Here is a 22,007-nt window from a genome sequence, read left to right on the forward strand (position 1 = left end):
AGAGAGTCAGTTCGTGACCAGAGGAGACAGGATGAAAGGTGAAAGGACAGAGAGTGGGTCTGGAGAGGGCACATGGTGTTGCCAACACCATGGCACTAAGGTCACATGTAGGGACATGCTAGAGGCTAGTTACAGGTGTGAACCTGAGCGGAAGGGGTACCGGAGGATAGGGTAAGAAGTGGGTGGCACTAGGTCACAAGGGGTCATAACCTTTGGCAAGTTTTAGGTTTGCGCCGAAGATGACAAGGAAAGTCGTGTGTCCTTCAGGAGTAACCACCTATGGGGAAGACAAATGGGGTACTGGAGAGAGGATTGGGAGGAGGGGAAAATAGGAATGGCAAGACCAACAGGCAGGAGGCTGTGATGTGACAGAGTCAAGAAACAAAGAGGTATGGATGAGAGGAGGGAACAGGGAGGAGAAATGCTTTCAGTTTTCCTTCTTTCTTTCTTAACAGACTTATACTTCAGATTCCTCCAAGGCCATGCCTTCTCTGATGCACAGCAAACACAGCTGTCCCTCTAGCACCCATCTTTCATCTGCTGCTTTCTAGTCTCACCCTCTCTAGCCAGATGGCGTCATCCTATTCCTGGCTCCAACAGTTGCTCTGGATCCTTATCTGCTCCCCTGGGAGGGCCCCAATCCCAGCACTGTGGCTCCTCTCTGTCCTCACTGGTGAATGGGAGGTGTCAGCTTGTGCCCACACTCATGTTCAATGAACTCTGTGGCCCAGTTAATGTCAAGCTATGTAGAAACGGGAATCAACTCTGGGCTTTTGGGAAGACAGGTACTACCTTAAGAATATCTACCAAGAAGCAGTTACCAGGGGACAAAAGAATCAAAGGTTTCAAATTTAAAATGAAAATAGGCTTAAAATCTTGTAGTGATGAGAATCTCAAACAGGTGCCTTTAACTCTGGAAGCAACTTTTAAATAAAATTTTATTTATTATTTTTATTTTATGTGTATGCGTGTATTGCCTGCATGTAGGTAAGTGCACCCATGTCGTGCAATGTCCTCGGAGGTCAGAAGAGGCTGTCAGAAGAGGCTGTGGGACTAGAGTTACAGACAGTTGTTAGCTGCCATATGGGTGCTGGGATTCGAACCTGGGTCTTCTGCAAGAACAACCAATGTTCTTAACCACGGAGCCATCTCTCTAGCCCTGGAAGCAAATTTCATGATGAATCCACATTGAATTATGGTATGGAGGCAGACCAGTAAAAAAACCTGAGCCATGTTACCATAACAATAGAGCCATAAAGTGAAGAAAAAAAACTCCACTGTCCTGGGCATCACATATACTTGGCCACACATTCACCCTGCAAAGTGAATAATCCACTTTCTGAATAACATTCTGAAAGCACGGCACCAAGGTCTGGTTGGCATGAGTTAGAAGTGCTAGCAGGTGCCCAGCCAGCACTTACAATTCCCTAGCTTTGCTGGGAGAGAGAAAGGGCTATGAGGGGGACCTAGTGTCCTGGCATGACAGTTCAGTGCTGCCACAAGGCAGCCCTAATAATCAGCTGATGATTCTAATTGTCCAGCATGCTGTGCTGCAGCCCATAGGAAGGAAACGTTGTGTGAGAGGTCCAGGAGTTAGCCTCACATACCTGCCCGAAGTTTTCTTCATCTATGCAGAACATGAGGTCCAGTTCGGTGGGATCATTTTCTAAGATCCATTTCAAAGAGTTGTAGTACTCACTATCCTACAAAGAGGACACAGAGGAAAAAAATGAGCATTTGTTTTGGAACATAAACTTGCTCAGTTCCTTTAAAGAATGAAATTCTTCTAAGGGAATTCCATGCACAATGCTCAAGGGTGACTCTATTCAGCAACATCATGGTGGTGTATCATGGTACCTTCCCCACCAAAACCACCTCTTCCTGCTTATTTATCTAAAAGATTTATTTTATTTTTATTTTTGTGTATGTGAGTATGTGTGTCTGTATACACGTTTGTGCGAGTGTTCACAGGGCCAGAAAAGGTTGTAGGATCCCCTGAAGTGGGAGTTACAGGTGATTTTTGTGCTTGTAATAAATCTCAAAAAAAAAAACCAAAAAACCCAAAACAAACCCAAACATTAATGGCCAATAGGTACCACTAAATTAGACTTGTAGAGCAATTTTGAGAGCAGGACATAGTGTCGAACACCTATTCTAATCCCGGCACTTGGGAGGCAGTCAGGAGGACTGTGCATTTGAGGCCAGCCTGTGTTACATACACAGTGATACCCCTGACCCAACCTTCTTCCCTACCAGCATTTGATACTCTTAGCTTCCTCAGGATAGAACGACAGACAAAGTGAATGTGAGACTGAACTAAGGCTGTAGATACCAGGCAGCCAGGCTGCACAGGGCACAGAGGTCCAGAGTGCAGCTTGTTACCTCTCCTCTCCTGTGAGGGTGAGGAGCACAGGGTCAGTGCTGGCCAGTACCAGGGGCACGGTTCACACTCCCAACTCTGTGCAAGACACAGTTCGTATGCCAGCAAAACTGAGGGATGCACAGTTTTCTAACTCGTGACCACCTGGAAGCAGAATGGCCAGTCCTCAAGTGGACAAAAAGATGCTCCTAGGGCACACAGGCAAATGCCTACACACTCCACAGGTGGACGGTATGCACAGGTAAATTAACAGAAGCCCAGGCATGCAAATATACTATGAAAAGAAAGTCATTTGTTTTGTGTAGGAAATTCTTCCTACTCGAGTACAGTCAGTCCAGGGAATCGTAAACACTGTGCCACGTGAACACGACGTCACCTTCTGGAAGACCTGTTCTACTATTCAGGCCTTGCTCTCTCATTCTGTGGTCTTCTGTGTCTAAATGACCATGTGACACACATCCTACTATTTTGGCCTTGCCCCGACCATTTTTGTGAGGTCAGAAACAGAAGGCTGAATCTCTAAACATTGACTCTTAGCAATTTCAGATGGAAAACAAGGATACAACCAGGTCTCCAGCTGTCCCTTGGATTTAATTTGCTCACTAAGTCTTGGCTGGGTAAGCAGAGGGAATGGAGACTTGGATGTATGCACTCTAAGTGGTTTTAGGGAAGTGAAGAATGATTTGCTTTATAGAATTTGGGGAGATCAATTAATTTTGCAAATAATTCCTCTCCATTGTTTACACAGAGTGACAACATCTATTAACTGCTGTGATGCAAACATGGTTTCTGACATGTATCTATAAGGCACGAGTGACCAGTGATGGCTATACCTGTGATGGCTGCACCATGAGATGCATTTACTCACCACAGACTCCATGTCATTCAGAGTTATCTGCTTCCCCAACATCATCTTGTAGAATGGTCGAATGAAGAAACCTGAAATATGACGAAAACTTGTTTCAATTTCAAGTCCTCAACACTGTTGTGAATCAGCACATGAAATCAAAGATTAAACTGTTTTCCATATGAACAAAGAGGCCATGATAGAATAATCCAGGATCTTCTAGAGTAATCCATGAGCAAGAGGAGGGTATGCTGGTTAGTTTTAACTGTCAACTTGACACAACTTAGAATCACCTGGGAAAAGAGTCCCAGTGGGGAGTTATCTAGATCAGGATGGCCTATGGGCATGTCTATGGGGGACTGTCTTAATTTTTGTTTTAATATATTTTTATTGACTTTTTTGTAAATTTCATACTAGACACCATAATCATATTTAGCCCCTCCCCTCCACATCTGTACCACCCCCACAGCCTGCCCACAGGACTTTATGCATTTTGTCATATATGTTAAGGCCTAATGAGTCAAGTTTGTATACCCAAATGTCCCTCAGTGTGAATTCATCCACTGGAGCCTGTTTAGCCTGTCTAGCATCACTTCCTTAAAGGAGATCTCTTCCTCACCCAGTAGTGATCAGCTGCCAATAGTTTCTTGCCAAAGTTGTGGCCTGCTGCCCACTTCCCCAGGTCTATGCTGGTTTTCGTCTGATTGAGTTTGCATAGGTCTTGTGCGTGCTGTCACCATTGCTGTAAGTTCATAGGAGCAAGGTTGCAGGTGCCTGTAAGACTCTTTCCTTATGGTCATGTAACTTCTTCCCCACTCTATGCCCCTTCTTCTGCAATGGTACCTCAGCCCTGGATGGGTGTTTAATGGGATTGTCCTAATTGTTCATTGATGTAGGAAGACCCAACCCATTGTGGGTAGCACCACTCCCTAGGCAGGAGGGTCCTGAACAATATAGAGAAGCTAGCTGACGGCAAACAAGTGAGGGTATTTATTCTCTCTACTCTTGATTGTAGATGTGATGTGACTCATTGCTTGAGTTCCTGCCTTGACTTCTCCAAAATGATGGACTGTGACTAGGAATTTTAAGACAAATAAAGCCTTTTCTCTCTTAATTTGCTTTTTGCCAGGATGGTTTATCATGGCAACAGAAATGGAACTAGGACAGAGGCTTGGGAAGAGTTGGGGGAAGGAGGAGGGCAGTTGCACTGAGAGATGGTTTAGCAGAGAAAGCTGAAAAATGGCTTCAGGTGAGCAACAAACAAGCCTTGGGTCAAGCAGGAGTCTGTAGTACCAACAAGGCATGTGAGAGAAACAGGTGTCAGCAGAGGGCCATCATGCAAGCACTGTGTTATAGGGAGGCCAGGCCGGAAAAGGGCCTGGACAGACTTCTCCCAGGGCAGCACTGAGCCAGTGAGAAACTCTGTCTGCATTTCAGTATCAGTTCCTGGACACACACTGCTGTGTAGAGAAGCCCCTGTGCAACTGTTCATGAGGGCTGTCAGGGGCCACAGGGTCATGGCAGAGAAAAGTCCCCAACCAGGAGGATGCTCTCCTGTGGGTACCTATGATTTACTTGTCCATAGGAAGGCTACACACATGTCTCCTAACCTAGGTCCTCCACTCTCAACCCAGGTCCCTAAGGCACAGGAGGCACAGGCAGCCTCACCCTGGCTTAGTGTGGGTCCAGGGTTGTAGATGGCATGTGCCAATGTCTAGTGAGATAGAAACATGAAGCTGACCCCAGGGGCAGGTATGCTGAGCGAGCCCTGCTGATGGAGCATTCACATGCTGAGAAACTGAAGACCAGGGGGACCCTCACATCTGTAAGCATCATGGCTTAACTTGCAATTCCTGACATGCACAATCCCCTTTGGTGGGGACATCTCAGCAGTCTCAGATCCCTGTCCACTCTTGCCTCTCTCCATTTTTCCCTCTTCAGAGCTGACTGCTGGCCTGCTCTGGCTCCTCTGAAATCAACCTGGCTTCTGATGATTCAGGGAACTCAGCCCCAAGGAATAGCACTGTGCCTCCTGACAAATAAAGGAAGCTGCATGTGGCCCTGCAGCAGGGAGGCCATTATTGCTGTTCCTCTGTTTTCTTTCTCTTTCCCTCTCTTAAATATGAGATCACTACTGGGGTCAGGATCATATTTTATACTTCCTTATATTCCCCCAAGGTAATTGACAGTGTCTTCTTACTTGGTGGTGAATGAGTTGACCTTCTTAGAAGGGGGCTAACATGCTGACAATCTAAGGAGGGACCTGAAGCCACAAATGTACTCCAGATACATATGCAGAGCGTCAGAAAGAAATGTTAACTACATATATACATGGACCAAGAGGAAGAAAGAAGTGCTTACTGTATCCATACGTATATAGAGCCAGAAAGAAGCAACTTACAGTATATACGTATGAACAAAAAGAAATCAGAAAGAAGTGTTAACTGCTGTGCTGGATAGCTTTAGCTGTTATCTTGACTCACTTGGGAAGAGGAAACCTCAATTTGGGAATTTCCTCTATCAGACTGGCCTGTGGGTATGTCTGTGAAGCATTTTATTGATCACTGAGCAATAAGGGAGGGCCTAGCCCACTGTGAGTGGTGCCATCCCGGGGCAGGTGGACCTGGGTTACATAAGAAATCAGGCTGAGCATAGACTGGGGGCAATCCAGTAAGCAATGTTCCTCCATGGCTGCACTTCAGCTCCTGCCTCCAGGTTCCTGCTTTGAGTTCCTTCAATGATAAACTGTGATTGGGATGTCTAAGCCAAATAAAGCCTTTCCTCCCCAAGGTGGTTTTGGTCAGAGAATTTTAGCAAAGAAATAGAAAGCTAACTAAGACAACTGGATACACAAATGGACAGTCAGAAAGAAGCGCCAACTGTGTGTATATGTATACACACACATATAATATATAATATATACACACACACACATACAGAATCAGAAAAGTGCCAACTGTATATACACATAAACAGAGAATCAGAAAGAAGTATCATCTGTATACACATAAGAACAGTGAGTCAGAAAGCACCTTATTATGCATATATAAACAGAAAGAGACAGATTCTACCTCCCTCTTGCAAAATAAAATTTTGAGACCAGAGCATCACAATCAGCCACTAGCAGTGCAAATATATTAAAGAGAGAAGTACTCAGGGTCTATCAAGTATTTATTGGAAAAGCCCAGGCTCCATAAAAGCAATAACATAAGGGCCTTGCAAGCAGCTCTCTCTACAGTAACTGAAATGTCATCTTCACCCATTTCACACCCAAGTCTTAAAAAAATAGATCTCAAGAGTTTTCCCTGACGATTTCTGTAGTTCCTTTATGTTAGGCACTACTTTTGAAACCACCAAGTCCATAAAAAATCTGTAGGGTAGGTTTTAACATAGGAAGTGCATGCATGCATGCGTGTGTGTGTGTGTGTGTGTGTGTGGGTGTGTGTGTGTGTGTGTGGGTGTGTGTGTGTGTGTGTGGGTGTGTGTGTGTGTGTGTGATGGGGGGTGGGGATGTTGATTTCTAATTTCTCAGGTGTCTTGAAATTTTTCTGTGATTTATCCTCTCAAGAAGAATGAAGCTATTTTCTGTCATTCATTTTAGCAGGGGCTCTAGGGTTAAGGTCTTAGCTGAGCGATAATATTACTTTGAGATAATTAAAAACTGATTTGGGGACAAATGGAACAATGGCAAGATACTGATGGATTAGATCATTTTAATTAACTTTTCAATTAGATTTTCCATCTGTCACCAAATTTAGCACTCACTAGAGGAAAGGTGTCCTGGAAAACAAAATATGCATTACACAGAATGTTCTGTGCTGCACACTTATATTGTTTTTTAAAAAAGTTAAGAGTGTACAGATGCTTTGTCTTCAGTGTTCAAGATGAGACCAGGAAGAGACTACTATTATGGGAAAGAGAAAAATAATGTCCTGCACATAGGGGCTCTAACTAAGCGGTTGCATGTGCCAGGCCCCAAGTTTGATTTCCCCCATGAAAAAATATATCCAACTAAAGGGGACCATTTAAGCTTTTACTTACAATCTATGTATTGTTCCATTTATTCCCCAGGTTTAAATTTTACTTATTTTTAATTTTATGTATATGAGTATTTTGCCTACATGTATGTAAATGTACCTGTGTTGTGTAATGCCTGTAGAGACCAGAAGAGAGTCGGATCCCCTTGGAAATGGACTTAAGGATGGTTGTTGGCTGCCATATAGTTGCTGCTAACTGAATCTGGGTCCTCTGCAAGAGTAGCCAGTGCTCTTAACTGCTGAACCATCTCTCCAGGCCCCCAATTAGGAAACTAAATAATCTTTTTTTTTTTGCACTAAAGAGAACCAGTGGAGTTTGTACTTACAGTTTATGATGCGGAGGGTAAGAAACCTAGTTTCAGACCCACCCACACACAGGACTGTCTTATTTTTATTACAGCGAGACTTTTGAATAACTTACCATCTAAGAGTTTCCCATGAAATACTGCCAGGCCAGCAACTCTTCCAATGAAAGTGAAATAGGACAAATGGTCTTCATTACAGAGGCCTGAGTTGGGATTGATCTGAAGTGTGTAGTTGTCCCTTTGGGGTAGGAAAAGAGAGAAGTCCAATCACACTTAAAAAAAAAAAAAAAAAAAGAAACAAGAGAAGCTGAACTTTCCTTTGCCTCCTATGACTCCATTTTATAGTGCACTTGCAAACCTTTGGAGCCTAGTGGGAAATGGTGTGAGCTAGGGGATGCAACCCCAACAGTCAGCCAGTCTTTTCTGCATCTGACCATGGTAGGCTGCTAGAGCTGGTAACATGTGGTCTATTGAGTATATTAAGCCCTTGGAAACTGCTGATGGTTGTCTAATTTTCATCTATAAAAATGTCAATTTCAGGGGCCTAGGGAGCTAACCGTCAGTAAAGTGCTTGCCTTGGAAGCATGAGGATGTCAGTTTGATTTCCCAAAATCTACATTTAAAAAACCTGGGTGTGGTGGTACATATCTATAATCCCAGTGCTGGGCTGGGGGAGAGAGGCAGCTTCTTGGGACTTGCTGGTTGCCCAGCTTTGTGAGAACCCTGTCTTAGAAATCAAGGTAAGGAAGAATACCTGAGGTCGTTGTCTGGACTCTACATGCATGTGTACATGTGCGTGTGCACTTCCATATAAAAACACACACACGCACACACACAGTTCATAACAAATGTTTCAATGAGGTATCTAGAGAGGATGAGAAAGTTCAACCAGTAAAGGGTTGTGTAGGGATCCTCAAGGACATGAGCTCTGGAGACTGTTTCTGTAATCAAGGATGGCTAATTCCTTTGAGAGGTTTTTTTATGTGGGGATCTTTACTGCAGGCCCAACTCTTGGTTTATCTGATCTCAAGATCCCTGGGGACAGAAGGTGGCTGTCTCAACGCTGCTAACCAAGATGCCTGTGTGACACCCAGTCTGGAGAACACAGGAGGCAGTTTGATAGAAAACAATTCAATATGCCTCAGTTTCCAAGCCTGGTAATAATGACATCTCAGTGGAAGGTACAGCCTGTGTTTTTCCATTATAGGACCAAGAGTATGGTCCTTTGTGTCTTAAAGCATGGGTCTTAAATCCTCGTGGCTTGCTTTAAAGCAGTGTAACTTCAGAAATGATCTGTTCATATAATGAGTCTCTCTGAATTCTGACACTAATAAATTCTCCTCTTAATGTAATATTACAATTAAAAAGTCCTCCTGCTCCCATTGTAATTACCCAATACATTTTCAATGTCAATTCCTTGATCCGAATTGACAAGCAAAGAATCACCTTCAGGTGTTCACTGTGTATACTTTTCACTATGTCGGATCAGAACTTGTTCTTGACTTACAAAGACAGCGGGGTGAGGAGGGACTGAGATCAGTGGTGCTGATCACATGTCTTCTCATTATGGTTTAAATTAATTAAGAATAAAAGTATAGGGGCTGGAGAGATGGCTCAGTGGTTAAGAGCACTAACTGCTCTTGCAGAGGACCTGGGTTCAATTCCCAGCACCCGCACGGCGGCTATGAACCATCCTTTACTCCAGTTCCAGGGGAATCCTAAGCCCTCTTCTGACTTCTGCGGCATTGCACGACACGGGTGCACTCACATACATGCCAGTAATACACTAGTACACATAAAATAAAAATAATAAATAAAATACTAAAAAAAAGAAAAGAAAAAGAATAAAACTATAGCAGTCCGGGGGGGGGGGGAGGTATTCTGAATAACCTCCGTGCACTTACGTTGCAGAGTACTCAAAAAGGCCATAGTAGGGGTTGAACATCTCTTTGGACAGTAAGAAGAACCATTCTCTGGCCACGCCCCCATAATCCAGGCCTTTCTCTGATTCAAACTCAATCCACAGTCTAGCTTTCAGGACATCTGGTCTTTTCACAGACATGATTCTCCGATAGGACTCTTCAAATATGTTATTTCTGTGTAGTTTCATTTCAAATCTATTTGGAATATCAGCCTAGATAAAAGATAAAAGGAGAAGTTCATGATCATACAGTAAATATAAGTAGCTTCCTTAGAGAAAAAAACAAAGGGTAGAAAGGATAGCAGGCTTCAAATAAATGCTCAGTGACAAGTGGTTCCAACTGAGATTTTCTACTTTATGGGTTTTTCCTCAAGCAGATGGAGAACCTCAAGATGGGACATAGAGAAGCATTCATTCACAGCTGCTCAGACCCAGTCTGCAGAAGAACATCTGCTGGGCACAAAAACTTTTCCTCTCCTCATTGCAGGCAACACATGTACTTAACCCATAGGCACTTCCACATATTCAAGAAAGAGACTTAAACTCAGGTAATCAAAACCTTAATGTCCCCCAAGGCAGGTTAGAACCATTTTTGTCTCAGGTAGGGACTCCAGTTGGGACATGAGATCCATGATGCCTATGAATTCACTTTATTGTTATTGGGAGCTGGGTCCTCATTCTACCAAGTTTGGGGGAAGCATCCCCAACACAAAGATGACTAAAAGTAACCCAGCACTTGAGTGAGGTGTGTGAATGGCCTTCTGGAAGGATGAGGTCTGGGGCTGACCTTGCTAATTGGGATGGGTCCAGGTATAACAGAGCAGCCCAAGAGCCAGAGGGAGACTGGGCAATAGCCATGGAACTGTCTGTCACTGGAGACATGTGGATGACTCACAAGGAAACACGAGACTCTAGGCTCCAATGTGAGCTTCTGAGGACAAAGAGTCTCTTTCAAAGTATTTATCAATGAGGTACTTAAGTTACAGTTTTGGGACAGAGGTTGGAATCTCTGAGTGAGAATGGATGCTATCAGTGCCTCTTCAGCATGGATGCTCAGAACAAGAGCATCAATTGGGAGGGAGCAGGGAGAGGAAGGAAGTGGCCCCAGGCAAACAGGGAGGAGCTGCATTAGGCTGCCACTCTCCTTTCCCTGCAGTGCCCCAACTGTTTCTGACCAAAATGAGGACAAAACTAAGACCCATAACAGAGAGGCACTGAGCACAGAAGACAGAAGATTGGGGGTGGAGAGGCATGCCAGTAGCAAACACTAACTCAGTAAACCTGTAATTCAGTAGCCCTATAAAAACCTTAGAGTCTCTGGGTTGTAAACTGCTAGTGAGAATTGTAATAAAAAAAGAATCACACTTGTACTAAACAGTATTATTAATTATATACTATAAACTTTATGTAAAAATGTACATGATATAGTTAAAAAGTATAATCCTGAATGTAAAGAGATGTAACTAGGATATAGATTTCCAAATATACATATTTCTAAATATATATACATATACATATCTAAATGTATATAAATATAGTGACCACATGAAATGATGTAGATCTAACCATATATTTTGGTGCTGGTCCTGAATTATTTTATATCCTATAATAATCACTTGTCTTTTTATGTATTACATAGGAAATTCGTCAAGTGATTTGATATGTAATATCATTTCTGTTAAAAAGAAAATTCAGATGGAGGATCCAGGTGGATCAAAGGGCACTGAATGAAGAAGGCAGGCAATATTTTTAGTATATGTAGACAAGTCACAAACAGGTTGTTCTCACTGAAGTAACTCTGGTATTGGAAATGGACTAAAACATAGCATCTTGGGAAGCAATGAGTACTCACAGGTTTCTTTAATTTCTTCCTAAAGTAGTCATATTTCTGTTTAAATTCTCTGGAGTAAGGAACAGCCTGGAAGAGAAATTCGTAAACAAATATAATGCAAACAATATGCTTGAAATTTGATGTATACTGAGCCAACATTCTGAGAATTTCATGAATCACAAACCTTAGAGACTCATTTTCTGTATTTTCCACAGAAAATTTACATAATGTCTGCATAGGAGAAGAGAAAATCCTGGAACTGATGAGTGCTAGTCAGTATCAGATGGACTTTCACCCTGAAAATAGCTACACCAATAGCCAAGAAGTCCCTTTGGGGCATACTACAAACTAGATATACTTTCTATGTGACTTCAGTCAGGGTAACACATGAGAATACATAGTTACGGAGCAATTATACGTATAACTCTTTCGCTCCTGTAGTTACTGGGTATGATACTTTAATGCAAATCCCAAATGATTTATGTGGGTCACTTAAAAAAGGTCTCATCATGCTTTTAAAATCTTTGTGGGAAGCCAGGAGGCAGAGGCGGGGTGATAGTGAGTTCAAGGCCATCCTGGGTTATAGATCAAGTTTAAGGCCAGCCTGAGCTGCACACCAAGATCCTGTCTCAAAACACAGAGGCTCAGGGGTAAAACTCAGTGGTAGAGAGCATGCTTGGCAAATGCAAGGCCTGGGTTCCGTTCTAGCACCACAAAAATAATAGCAACCACATAAAACACAGATGTTGTGGGGAAATATCATGAACAGAAATGGCAGCAGACTGATACCATTGTCAAGGAATAGAAAACTGAGTAGATGGCATTTTGGAAAAGCCCTGGATTGAAGAGTCACAGATTTGCCTCTTGCTTGGTGTCCTGGTTAGCTTCAACTCTAAATCTGACACAACCTAGAGTCACCTGTGAAAGTGCCTCAACTGAGGCCTCTGGCACCATTCCCAGGGCAGGTGGTCCTGGGTAGCATAAGAAAGCATGAGCCTGTGTGAGCCAGCAAGCAACATCCTCCAAGGTTCCTGCCACTTTGGTTATGAAGTGAGTAATGCTGTGTGAAAGAACATGTAGACCTGCTGTCAAGTTCCTGTACTGTAACAGGAGTTGTAAGCCGAAATAACCTTCTGCTGTCCTAAGCTGGTTTTGGTTAGGCTATGTGTTACAGTCACAGAAATGAAACAAGGACATGCAGGCAGTCATTTCTTTAAAAATTTCTTTTATTTATTATTATTATTTTATGTGTATGAATGTATTGCTTGCATGTATGTTAAGTGCTCGTGTGTTGTGCCATGCTCACTGAGATCAGAAGAGGGCATTGGATTCCCCTGGAACTGGAGTTACAGAGCGTTGCTAGCTGCCATGTGGATGCTGGGAATTGAATCCAGGTCCTCTGTAAGAGGAATCAGTGCTCTTACCACTGAGCCTTCTCTCCAGCCCCTGGGCAAAAATTTCTTTAAATTCAAATGCTTTCTTGATTAAAGTAGAGATGGCTCCACTGAGGTGGGCTCAAGGTCTGAGTCAGATACAATTATTCCAAAATTCTGATATTCTAGCCAGGTGTGGTGGGACATGACTGTAAGCCTAACACCTGAAAATGAATTTGAGGCCAGCCTGGGCTATACAACAAGAGTTTGTCTCAAAAACCAACCAACCAGCCAGCCGGCCACCAACCAACCAACCAACCAACCAACCAACCATTCATCCAACCAACAATAAAAAAATTCTTATGTCTCTTCTGGCAGAGTAATATTTTAATGTGGGCTGTTTAAACCACCTTTACACACTACATTATGCAGTAGCTTAGAGGCCCTGACTTTAGGTGACTGGAAAGGCCTGTAATTCTTTTATGAAGCCAAGTGGACTGGTTTTTGTATACACACAGATACAACTGCAAGAGACAAACTCAAAGCGGCTTGTTGCTTTGTAGCAAATAGTACGAACTTGGGCTATTTTAAGACATGATCACACAAAGAGCTGACTTAAACAAAACAACTACTTAATTCAAGACATCCTATTTATGTGTGTTGTTTAAGAACTTTTTAAAGGGGGCTGGCGAGATGGCTCAGAGGTTAAGAACATTGTTCTTGCAGAAGACCCAGGTTCGAATCCCAGCACCCACATGAGAGCTAGTAACTGTCTGTAACTCCAGTTCCAGGGGATCCAGCAGACTCTTCTGTCCTCTGCAGGCATTGCATGACACAGGTGCACTTACCTATATGCAGGTAATACACGAATACACATAAAATAAAAATAATAAATAAAATATTAAAAATAAAAGAACCTTTTAAAGGCAATTCATGCTGCCTATGGTCTTTCTGTTCCAAGCCCGTCTTCATATTGAGTTTCCACTAAACTTGAGAGCTGACCACATCTGCCATGCATTTCAGGCAGTGTTGCATTTAGTGACTCATTATGAGTTCTGATGCTTGTCAGTAAGTACCTACACAACCACCAGCTCAGCAAGGACACGGTATTCTGACAGCTAAAAAGACATCATTTTCTTTGCTCTATCAGCACCACATTCCATCATAAACTACATTTTCTCACAGTCCTTATATGTTAATCACTCTTTGGTGGCTTGCTTCTTCATCTACCCAGCAGATATTCCTGAAGTCTTACTCTGTGCCTAGCCCTTTAAATGCTAAAGAAATGATGGGCGAGAAACAGAAGTCCTTTCCCAATCCTCCCTGGAGCTCATGCCTCTGGAGAGCCAGAGGCAGTAAGAAAGTAGTGTCAAAAAAAACCAAGTTAGGGAATCAGGCTGAATGGCCATCAACACATGAATGGATGAAAAAATGTGGGATACAGACACAATGCAGTTTTGTTCAGCCATAAAGAAGAATGGAATGATGCCTCTGCAGGGTAATGGATGGAAGGGGAAATCATGGGAAGCGAAAGAGACTCAAAAAGGCAGTTACCACATTTCTCTTATATAAGGAATGTAGATTTTTAAAAAATACATGGAAACAGAAGGGGGATTATGGAGGACTAGCAATGGACCAGCAGAAGGACGAGAGGGTAATAGGACTATGCATATGACTAAAGTACATTATACATGTATGAACATGCCACAGCGAAACCTAGTATTTTGTACAATTAAAGTATGTTAATAAAGAGGGAGGGGGTAGAAAAAGAAGTGAATAAACAGAGGTACATGTTAAGAAGGGAAAACTGACAGGAGTTTAGGGAAATTGTTTTGTGCAAGGTGACTAGGGGAGGCAGCTCTGAGGCACCTTCCAGCAGAAACTAGAGAAAAGGAAGAAACAGATGGGGAACAGTGAGCATCGAGTCATGGAGGAGCATTTGCCTGTACTTTCAGGATTAACCGTGACTAAAGGGACTAAACTGAAAAAAATAAAAAAAGATCCCTTCTGCTTTTTCAAGCCAGCTTAGGCAGTTATTCTAGGGAGACTGTATTACCAGCCAGCTCAGTTACATGTCCTCTCCACTGAAGAGTCTCTCTTCAGTTAATGTAAAAGAATCTGAACAGGTAAATTTTAGATTCTTCCATTTCCAAGAGACTGATACTCTCAGCAATTATTATTTTTTTGTCCCTTCCCTCAAATGCTGAACTAAAAGCTTAAATATTCATCGCTGTATACAGTTTGATAGTCTTAGGTGACAAATTTCCTAAGCAACAGACTGCAAAGCATCACCCCAGCCTATGATATCCATTCTCTTACCTGCCTTCTAACCTGACAGTGTGACTAGGTGTGGGTGGAAAACCGTAGCTAAGATATTTCTGGTCTTCCTTATTCTGGGGAATGATGGGTGACAGTTGAACTATCATTGTTCTCCTCCGATACCTATTATCTTTCCTCTCTAGAAGTTGTTCTTATAATGGACTAGGAAGATCTAGTTTGTACAGCCCTCTGAAAAGTATAGAGCAATGTACCAGGAAGAAGGCATCCATGCACACAGCACAGCTTTTGGAGGATGACATACATGGTTTGTTCACTGGGCACATCAATTACTTGCTTCTCCTTGAAAACCTGCCTTCTCATATTGCATATAATTTGACTTGTAAAGTAGACCTATTTGAAAAATTAATATATCTATGGACTGAGATGGTTTAGTTCTATATTAAATATGCTTAACCTTTGTAATCAGCCTAAAATATTTGAGATGTAAATAAATGCACAAAACCAAGTGATGCTTCAGTTCTTATCTCCTCCGTCCCAAAGAGCTGCACCCAAGCAATGTCCCTACACTCCCTTATCTCTCAATTGCTGTCCTCCTCCAATCATCCTCCCCTCCTTAACCATCCTGTCTTATGCCCTTTTTTCAGTTAACAGTTGAAGGCTATAACTTTTCCTTATTTTCCATCATTTCAGCACTTCTTTGACTTAGTCCCCCTCACTATCTCAAGAATTCTTTCTGATGAAATCTTCTCCCCCTCTACTCTCTCATCTCTACACCATCCAGCCTTCATAGCACGAACCATTCTATCAGTGTGATATAAGATATTAGCCAGTCATAAAATATCATATTTATTTCACGAAAATATGGAGTATTTTGCAACAAGCAAAATGGTAATACAAAAGTCATATATAATCTTTTCATTTTATCTGTTCAACATATATAAGAAAGTTTCTAACAAATTTGTGAAGTTTACTAAGTTGCAAATTTTAAAACAATAGTTTCCAGGACACTATCTCTGTATCCCAAACATTTTATAGTATGTGATATATTATTAAATAAATAAGGTATGTCTATTAAAAATGCTGTCTTCTTTTGTGCAGAGTTCTTATTGTGTAGGCTGGTTCTATATGTTTGTGTCATTATTTGTTTGCTAGCAAATCTTGGACAGACGAGCTCATGGCCAACATGGAGTTGCAAGAGGCGCCTGATTGTGACACTTGTTGGGTCCATCAGCAACAGTTAGCTTGAAAGCTTCAGATAAACTGGGGAAGGTAAGACCTGGCCTAACCTTCCTGAGGAGATTGCTGGGAAATTTAATCAGTTGAGTATACAGTTCTTGGAACAGTACAAAATGCTGTACAAGCATCAGATGGTCTTCATTCTAGCAGTATACCTGGACAGCAGATGTTACTCTGGGTGATGAGTGTCACAGAAAGCACCATGACTTACAGAAATGCTGCACACTGAGTCTCCATGAAAGGACCCCTTCCTGATAGGTATGTAAAAATGATACACAGACTAAGAGCTAAGATTTTTTAAAATGGGACAAAAAGAGAAGCTATAGGTACCAGATGAGGAGAAAGACACAGTCCTTGGGAAATTAGTGGCCTCTGAACTTAAATATAGGTGTTTGGGTTTAGGTGTTAATCTCCCACAGGGACACAGAACTTGACCAGACATCCACAACAAAGTCTCTGGCTTAGAACTTAACTTCTGAAAGGTGGACAAGAAAATTACTCTTAGGCCTAGGGAAGTTATAAGAAAGCTTTTCTCTATCCTCTGCAGTAAATGGGAAAAACGGAAAAGAAACATAGACTGTGATAAATCTACACTCTAAGCCTATATCAAAGCAGATATGAGGTGCAGTTACCCTAACTGGGCAGCAGGAACCCAGGTCAAGAAATTGGCTATAAATACAGGCCAAGGCTTTACAAAGCCCCACAAGGGTAAAAATGAAGACACAAACACATACACAGACACACACACACATGCACACGCACACGCACAGTATGCAATGACCCAAATGATGTACCACTATTATAGAAAATCTATAGTCATAAAAAGGAGGAGATTTAATGCCCTTAGGATCAGAGATAATAGAGTACCCTGAAAAAGGATCCTCAGTAAGTACTTTTATGATGATAAAAGATGAAGGATTAATTATAACAAGACAGGACAGAGGAAGCAAAAAGACAAAGCAAAATTTAAAACACCACACCAAATATAACTTTGAGCAACTAAAGAGTCACTAAAGTAACAGACACATAAAAAGATTATACAAATCTTAAAGAATTAACTGTAGGAACTGGGTAATAACTCACAATACAGCAAAGGAGGGAGGAGGAATAAGAGAGTTTTAAAGAACAAAAGTTGAGAGTGGAGCAAATGCTCGGAGTAATAAAAACAGACCAGAGAATGGGCAGAAATGCAGGACGTGAAGAAACAACAGCCGAGGGTTTTCCAGAGCAGAAGACACGCTCCCCATACCAATGAAGACAGGATCCCCCTATTAATGATCTTGAGTCCAAGGTAGGATACATAAAAACCACACATTCATACATGTTAGTGAGGTTGCAAAACATCAGCGATAAAAGGAAATTCAAAATCACCTGGGGATAAAAGCTATTTTCCCACCCAGAAATGGCAATAAAATTGACAGCAAGTTTATCATCAGTGATAGAGGTCAGAGGACACGTGAAAACATCTCTCTAGAAGACAGAAGAAAACCTGAACATTCTGGAATCAGTGAACTGAACATTTAATGGAGGGAGTCCAACCAGACATCGAGAGTTGGAGCCTAAGGGATGTTACCACTCTCGGTGGCTCTGAAGTGCTACAGGGCAGAGGTGACCTGGGATCTTATACAGATTGCAGGTCTGAACTCAGATTTGTTCATTTCACAGGTCAATGGTTGGACCTAAGTGGTGTTGAATCTGCAGTAGACCATACACCAAGAACCATGCCCTGTAATGTACTATATCAGGAAGATAATTGGGGAGTAGTGGGGGGAGTGGATACAGGGGACAACTGCGGGAGGAAAAGAAGTTCGTTTACATAAAGATCAAATTAAGTAATCACTATTGGGGGGAAAAGATAAAGTATGAATGACTATTTGGGAAGTTTAAAGACAAGGTGGGTTTCGAATTCTACCCACGAGTGAGAAAGAACACCATTAGTGTTTTCTCAGGTCCTGATTTTATTCAGGAGGGGAGAAAGTGATTAGTTTTAACTTTGTCAAATGCATTAGTTAAAAATTTAAGTAGGTCTGGGAAGATGCCTCAGTTTGTAAAAGTGCTTTCCAGGAAAGTATGAAGACCTGAGTTTGGATCCCCAGCATCTATGGAAAAACACAGGTGTGGTGGCACATACCTGTAATTCCTGAGCCGAGGAGACAGAGACAGGAAGATTTCTGGGGCTTACTGGTTAGCTAGTCTTGCTAAGTCAGTGAGCTCCAGGTTCAGTGAGAGATCCTGTCTCAACAAAATAAGGTGCAGAGCAATAGAGGAAGAGATATGATATTGACCTCTGGCCTATCTACCTGCACAAACATGTACACATGCACATTACACCCCCCATTTTAATGTGAGAACAAAATTAGAAAGTACAACATAGAAGTGCATAGAAGAAATAAAATATATTCTACAGAAGGCAAGGAAGAAGAAAAAAGTGCAAATTAAGAGATTAAAAAATACTAATGAAGTCCAGCGTGGTGGCTCACGCCTTTAATCCCAGCCCTTGGGAGGCAGAGGCAGAGGCAGGCCGATCTTTGTGAGTTCGAGGCCAATCTGGTCTACATAGTGAGTTCCAGGACAGCTGGGGCTACAGGGACACCCTGTCTCAAAAAGACAAAAAAACAAAACAAAACAAAATAAAAACCACTAATGAAGAGGGAAAGCAAATGTAATTAAATGAATCTTAGACAAAACTCATAAAGCAACAATCACCATGGAGATTTTGACACTACAGTCATTATAATCAACAGCCAGGAAAACCACGTTGTATGTGGGTAATCTAATGCCACAGGCTTGACTTCACAAGATGCATAAAGAATTCTTTAACCAAAGACACAATATATGTAATTTAAGTACACACACACACATACATACACACACACAAAGAACATTTTCAAATAATGACCATGCCTTTAAGGAAGTATGAAGTACCGGATAAGAATCCCACAGTCAATGCCCTCTGACAATTACTACTCTAGGCAATGTTCTCTGGTTACTATCCAATACAGTTAGAGATTTTAAAAAAATGAGTAGGAGCTGGGCTTGGTGGCACATGCCTTTAGTCCCAGCACTTGGGAGGCAGAGGCAGGCAGATCTCTGTGGGTTCGAGGCCAGCCTGGTCTACATAGTGAGTTCATGGCCAACTGGGACTACTGGGAGACCCTGTCTCAAAAAAGACAAAAAGAAAAAAAAAAAAAAAAAAAAAAAAAAAAAAAAGAAAGAAATAAAGGAAGAGAAAAAAAATGAGTAGGCTGAATCCTTCTCATATGCTTAAATATTAAATAATTTATAAGTCAAGAAAAAGTCATATGGAAATTGCCAAATATTTAGAAATGAATGACACAGAGCCAAATGTCTTTCCTAAGTTATAGTTACCCACATACATATGTTCTTGCTACAAGCAGTTCACCCTTCTACAAAGGACTAGGAAAAATGTTTTAATTTGTTACAATTATCACAGTATTTTATTTTCTCTTCCTTTATAATCCTGACCCTATGAAAAGGGCCATGCAGCTATAGTCCATCTGGAGATGGTAGGATGCTTATACCACTGTTTTGTCGGTCTCTTGGGCTCATGGTAATAAGTAATATACAAGACACATATGTTACATGCAGTCAGAATCTCACACAGAGGAGGCAGAACTTTAGAATACTGACCGGACCAGTGATGGCTGGGTTCTGCAGTCTTGGATCTTCCCACTGAGTAATTTTACTATCTGAAATGATTAAAACAAATCAGCACATTAATTTGAATCTAGTCCACATACAGAATATTTATGAAAGAACCATTTCTTGATTCTTCAAAGTCAGTCCCATAGGCTGTACCCCAAAGATATTTAGTATTTCTGGGTTAGAAGATAACTCTATACTCTATATGGCAAACTCCTCACATACTATTGGTTAAAAATAATAATAAGTGTACAACTAAAGTAAAACCATCTATTCGCATGGTTGTGGCAAGCAGTCTGCCAAATTTGCAATTATAAACCCGTCTACTTGCAAGGATTTATAACTTGATCTTGATTTTCATTTAATTAAAAAAAGGCATAAAAAGTTTTAGTTCCCTAGAAGGTTAACACAGTTTTTTTTTTCCCTTTCATTTCAAATACTTCTCAAAATTTGCTTATGGTGTTGAAAAACCACATTGATCCTACACTGAACAAAGAAATAATCCACAACGTGCGTCACTCACATGGGCACACGCACATATACACAAAATCAAAGCAATGAAGGCAGCCTAAAAAGTGAGAATTAGACACAGCCACAGAAGATTCCAGACAAAGGTTTCCTTTTTGGCTTGGCTGGGCAGAGGCAATTTTCTTTTTTTCCAAAAGACTCGCTTTGAACAAGACTTTTCAGCACTACCTATACGACCACTTGTCACACAGGATTTTAGCTGTGCGTAATTAACCAGACTTCAGAGATGCCTGTATGTACGACAACAGGTGGAGGTATGTCAGGAGGATTTACATGAAAGATAAGGGGAGGGGAGATGGGCAAAGAATGGATTCTTCCAAGTTGGTAAAAGAAGGGAGAATTTGTACGAAAAGTAACCCTGCATATTTTCACCCTGCTAGTGGGCTGATAATAACTAATGGTTTCAATTTTAACAAGTACACCAGGAATTTTTTTAAAAATCTGGTGTTATTAATTTAAGGAAAGCAGATGTACAGTTAACAAAAAAGCTTTAGAGTAGATAATATATGTATGAAATATAATGGCTGTGCATGGTGGCACATGCTTTTAATCCCAGCACTTGGGAGTCAGAGGCAGGCAAATCTCTGCGTTTGAGGCCAGCCTGATCTAAACAGTGAATTCCAGGTCAGCTGGAACCTGGGTCATCATAGATGGCAGATAACCTGTTGATTTGACCTGCTTGAGCCTGCAAGGCTCAATCCTGCTTGAAATTTGTCTGAAAGGGAACCCATCTCACCATAGATGGCAGATAACCTGTTGATTTGACCTGCTTGTGATGCCACCCTCCTCCACCAGCCAGGTGGAACCGGCCTGCATTCCTCTGAGCATGGAGGAGTCTGAGCACATGCCTCTGCTGATGTCTCCCTGTCCTAGAACTGCTCTTCACTGTGCCTGCAAGGCTCAATCCTGCTTGAAATTTGTCTGAAAGGGAACCCATCTCATAAGGCCATCTTCAGCCTCCATCAAGTCTGGTACCCAAATTACAACTGGTTCAACAAGAAAGCTAACTCGGGGTACTCCACTAGAGACGTGGGCCTCTGGAGGTCAGGGTCTATGTGTTATTCAACTCTGAAACCTCCTGTTCTCTGCCAAACAGGGACCAACATTTAACAGGAGCTTCATATACTGTCTTTGTAATGAATGAATGAAGCTAATGGTAAAAACAATGATCTTTCAAAACAGTCTGAGATTTTAAGAATCACACAAGTTTTCCTGGGGCTACAATCAGAACAAATTTGCAGTACTGTCAATAGACGAATGATTGGTGGCTGATCTTTTGTTTGAATCTAAACAAGCTTTTAACCTTTGAGACATTAAATTTCAAATCGAAGGACAAGCAGCAAACAGGAGGACGAGACCTGGCTACTTTCACTACTGCTCACAGGTTTAGTAAGACTGGGGACAGGACAAGGGAATGCGGCCATCACTGGAATTTTCTCTTCTAACTTTTGTATTTATGGCAACTCTGGACAATGACTCAGCTGTTAGGCACATCTGGTCTGTAAGAAAAAATGGCATTTCCCCCAAGAGGGCTAGAAATTCCATTCTAGATATTTCTCTAACATTTTACATCAGGCCTGACACAGAGACGCTCAACAAATATCCA

The 22,007-nt window shown here is 41.7% G+C and overlaps 1 protein-coding gene across 6 annotated transcripts in view; it reads right to left on the minus strand.

Moving 5' to 3' along the window:
- The window catches only part of Nedd4l (NEDD4 like E3 ubiquitin protein ligase), a 364,487-nt gene that overhangs the window by 22,954 nt on the left and 319,526 nt on the right, over nt 1-22,007 (minus strand). For all 6 annotated transcript variants that reach the window (XM_008855365.3, XM_008855364.3, XM_029557321.1 and 3 more), the window contains 6 exons: nt 19,862-19,920; nt 11,343-11,408; nt 9,474-9,703; nt 7,686-7,807; nt 3,249-3,319; nt 1,608-1,703 (listed from right to left, as the gene is read on the minus strand). In XM_008855365.3, coding sequence (XP_008853587.1) covers nt 1,608-1,703; nt 3,249-3,319; nt 7,686-7,807; nt 9,474-9,703; nt 11,343-11,408; nt 19,862-19,920 — 644 coding nt within the window. The remainder of the gene's footprint in view (nt 1-1,607; nt 1,704-3,248; nt 3,320-7,685; nt 7,808-9,473; nt 9,704-11,342; nt 11,409-19,861; nt 19,921-22,007) is intronic.

This window comes from Nannospalax galili, unplaced genomic scaffold (assembly GCF_000622305.1).
Source record: "Nannospalax galili isolate Female #2095 unplaced genomic scaffold, S.galili_v1.0 scaffold567, whole genome shotgun sequence".
In the NCBI taxonomy this organism is placed as follows: domain Eukaryota; kingdom Metazoa; phylum Chordata; class Mammalia; order Rodentia; family Spalacidae; genus Nannospalax; species Nannospalax galili.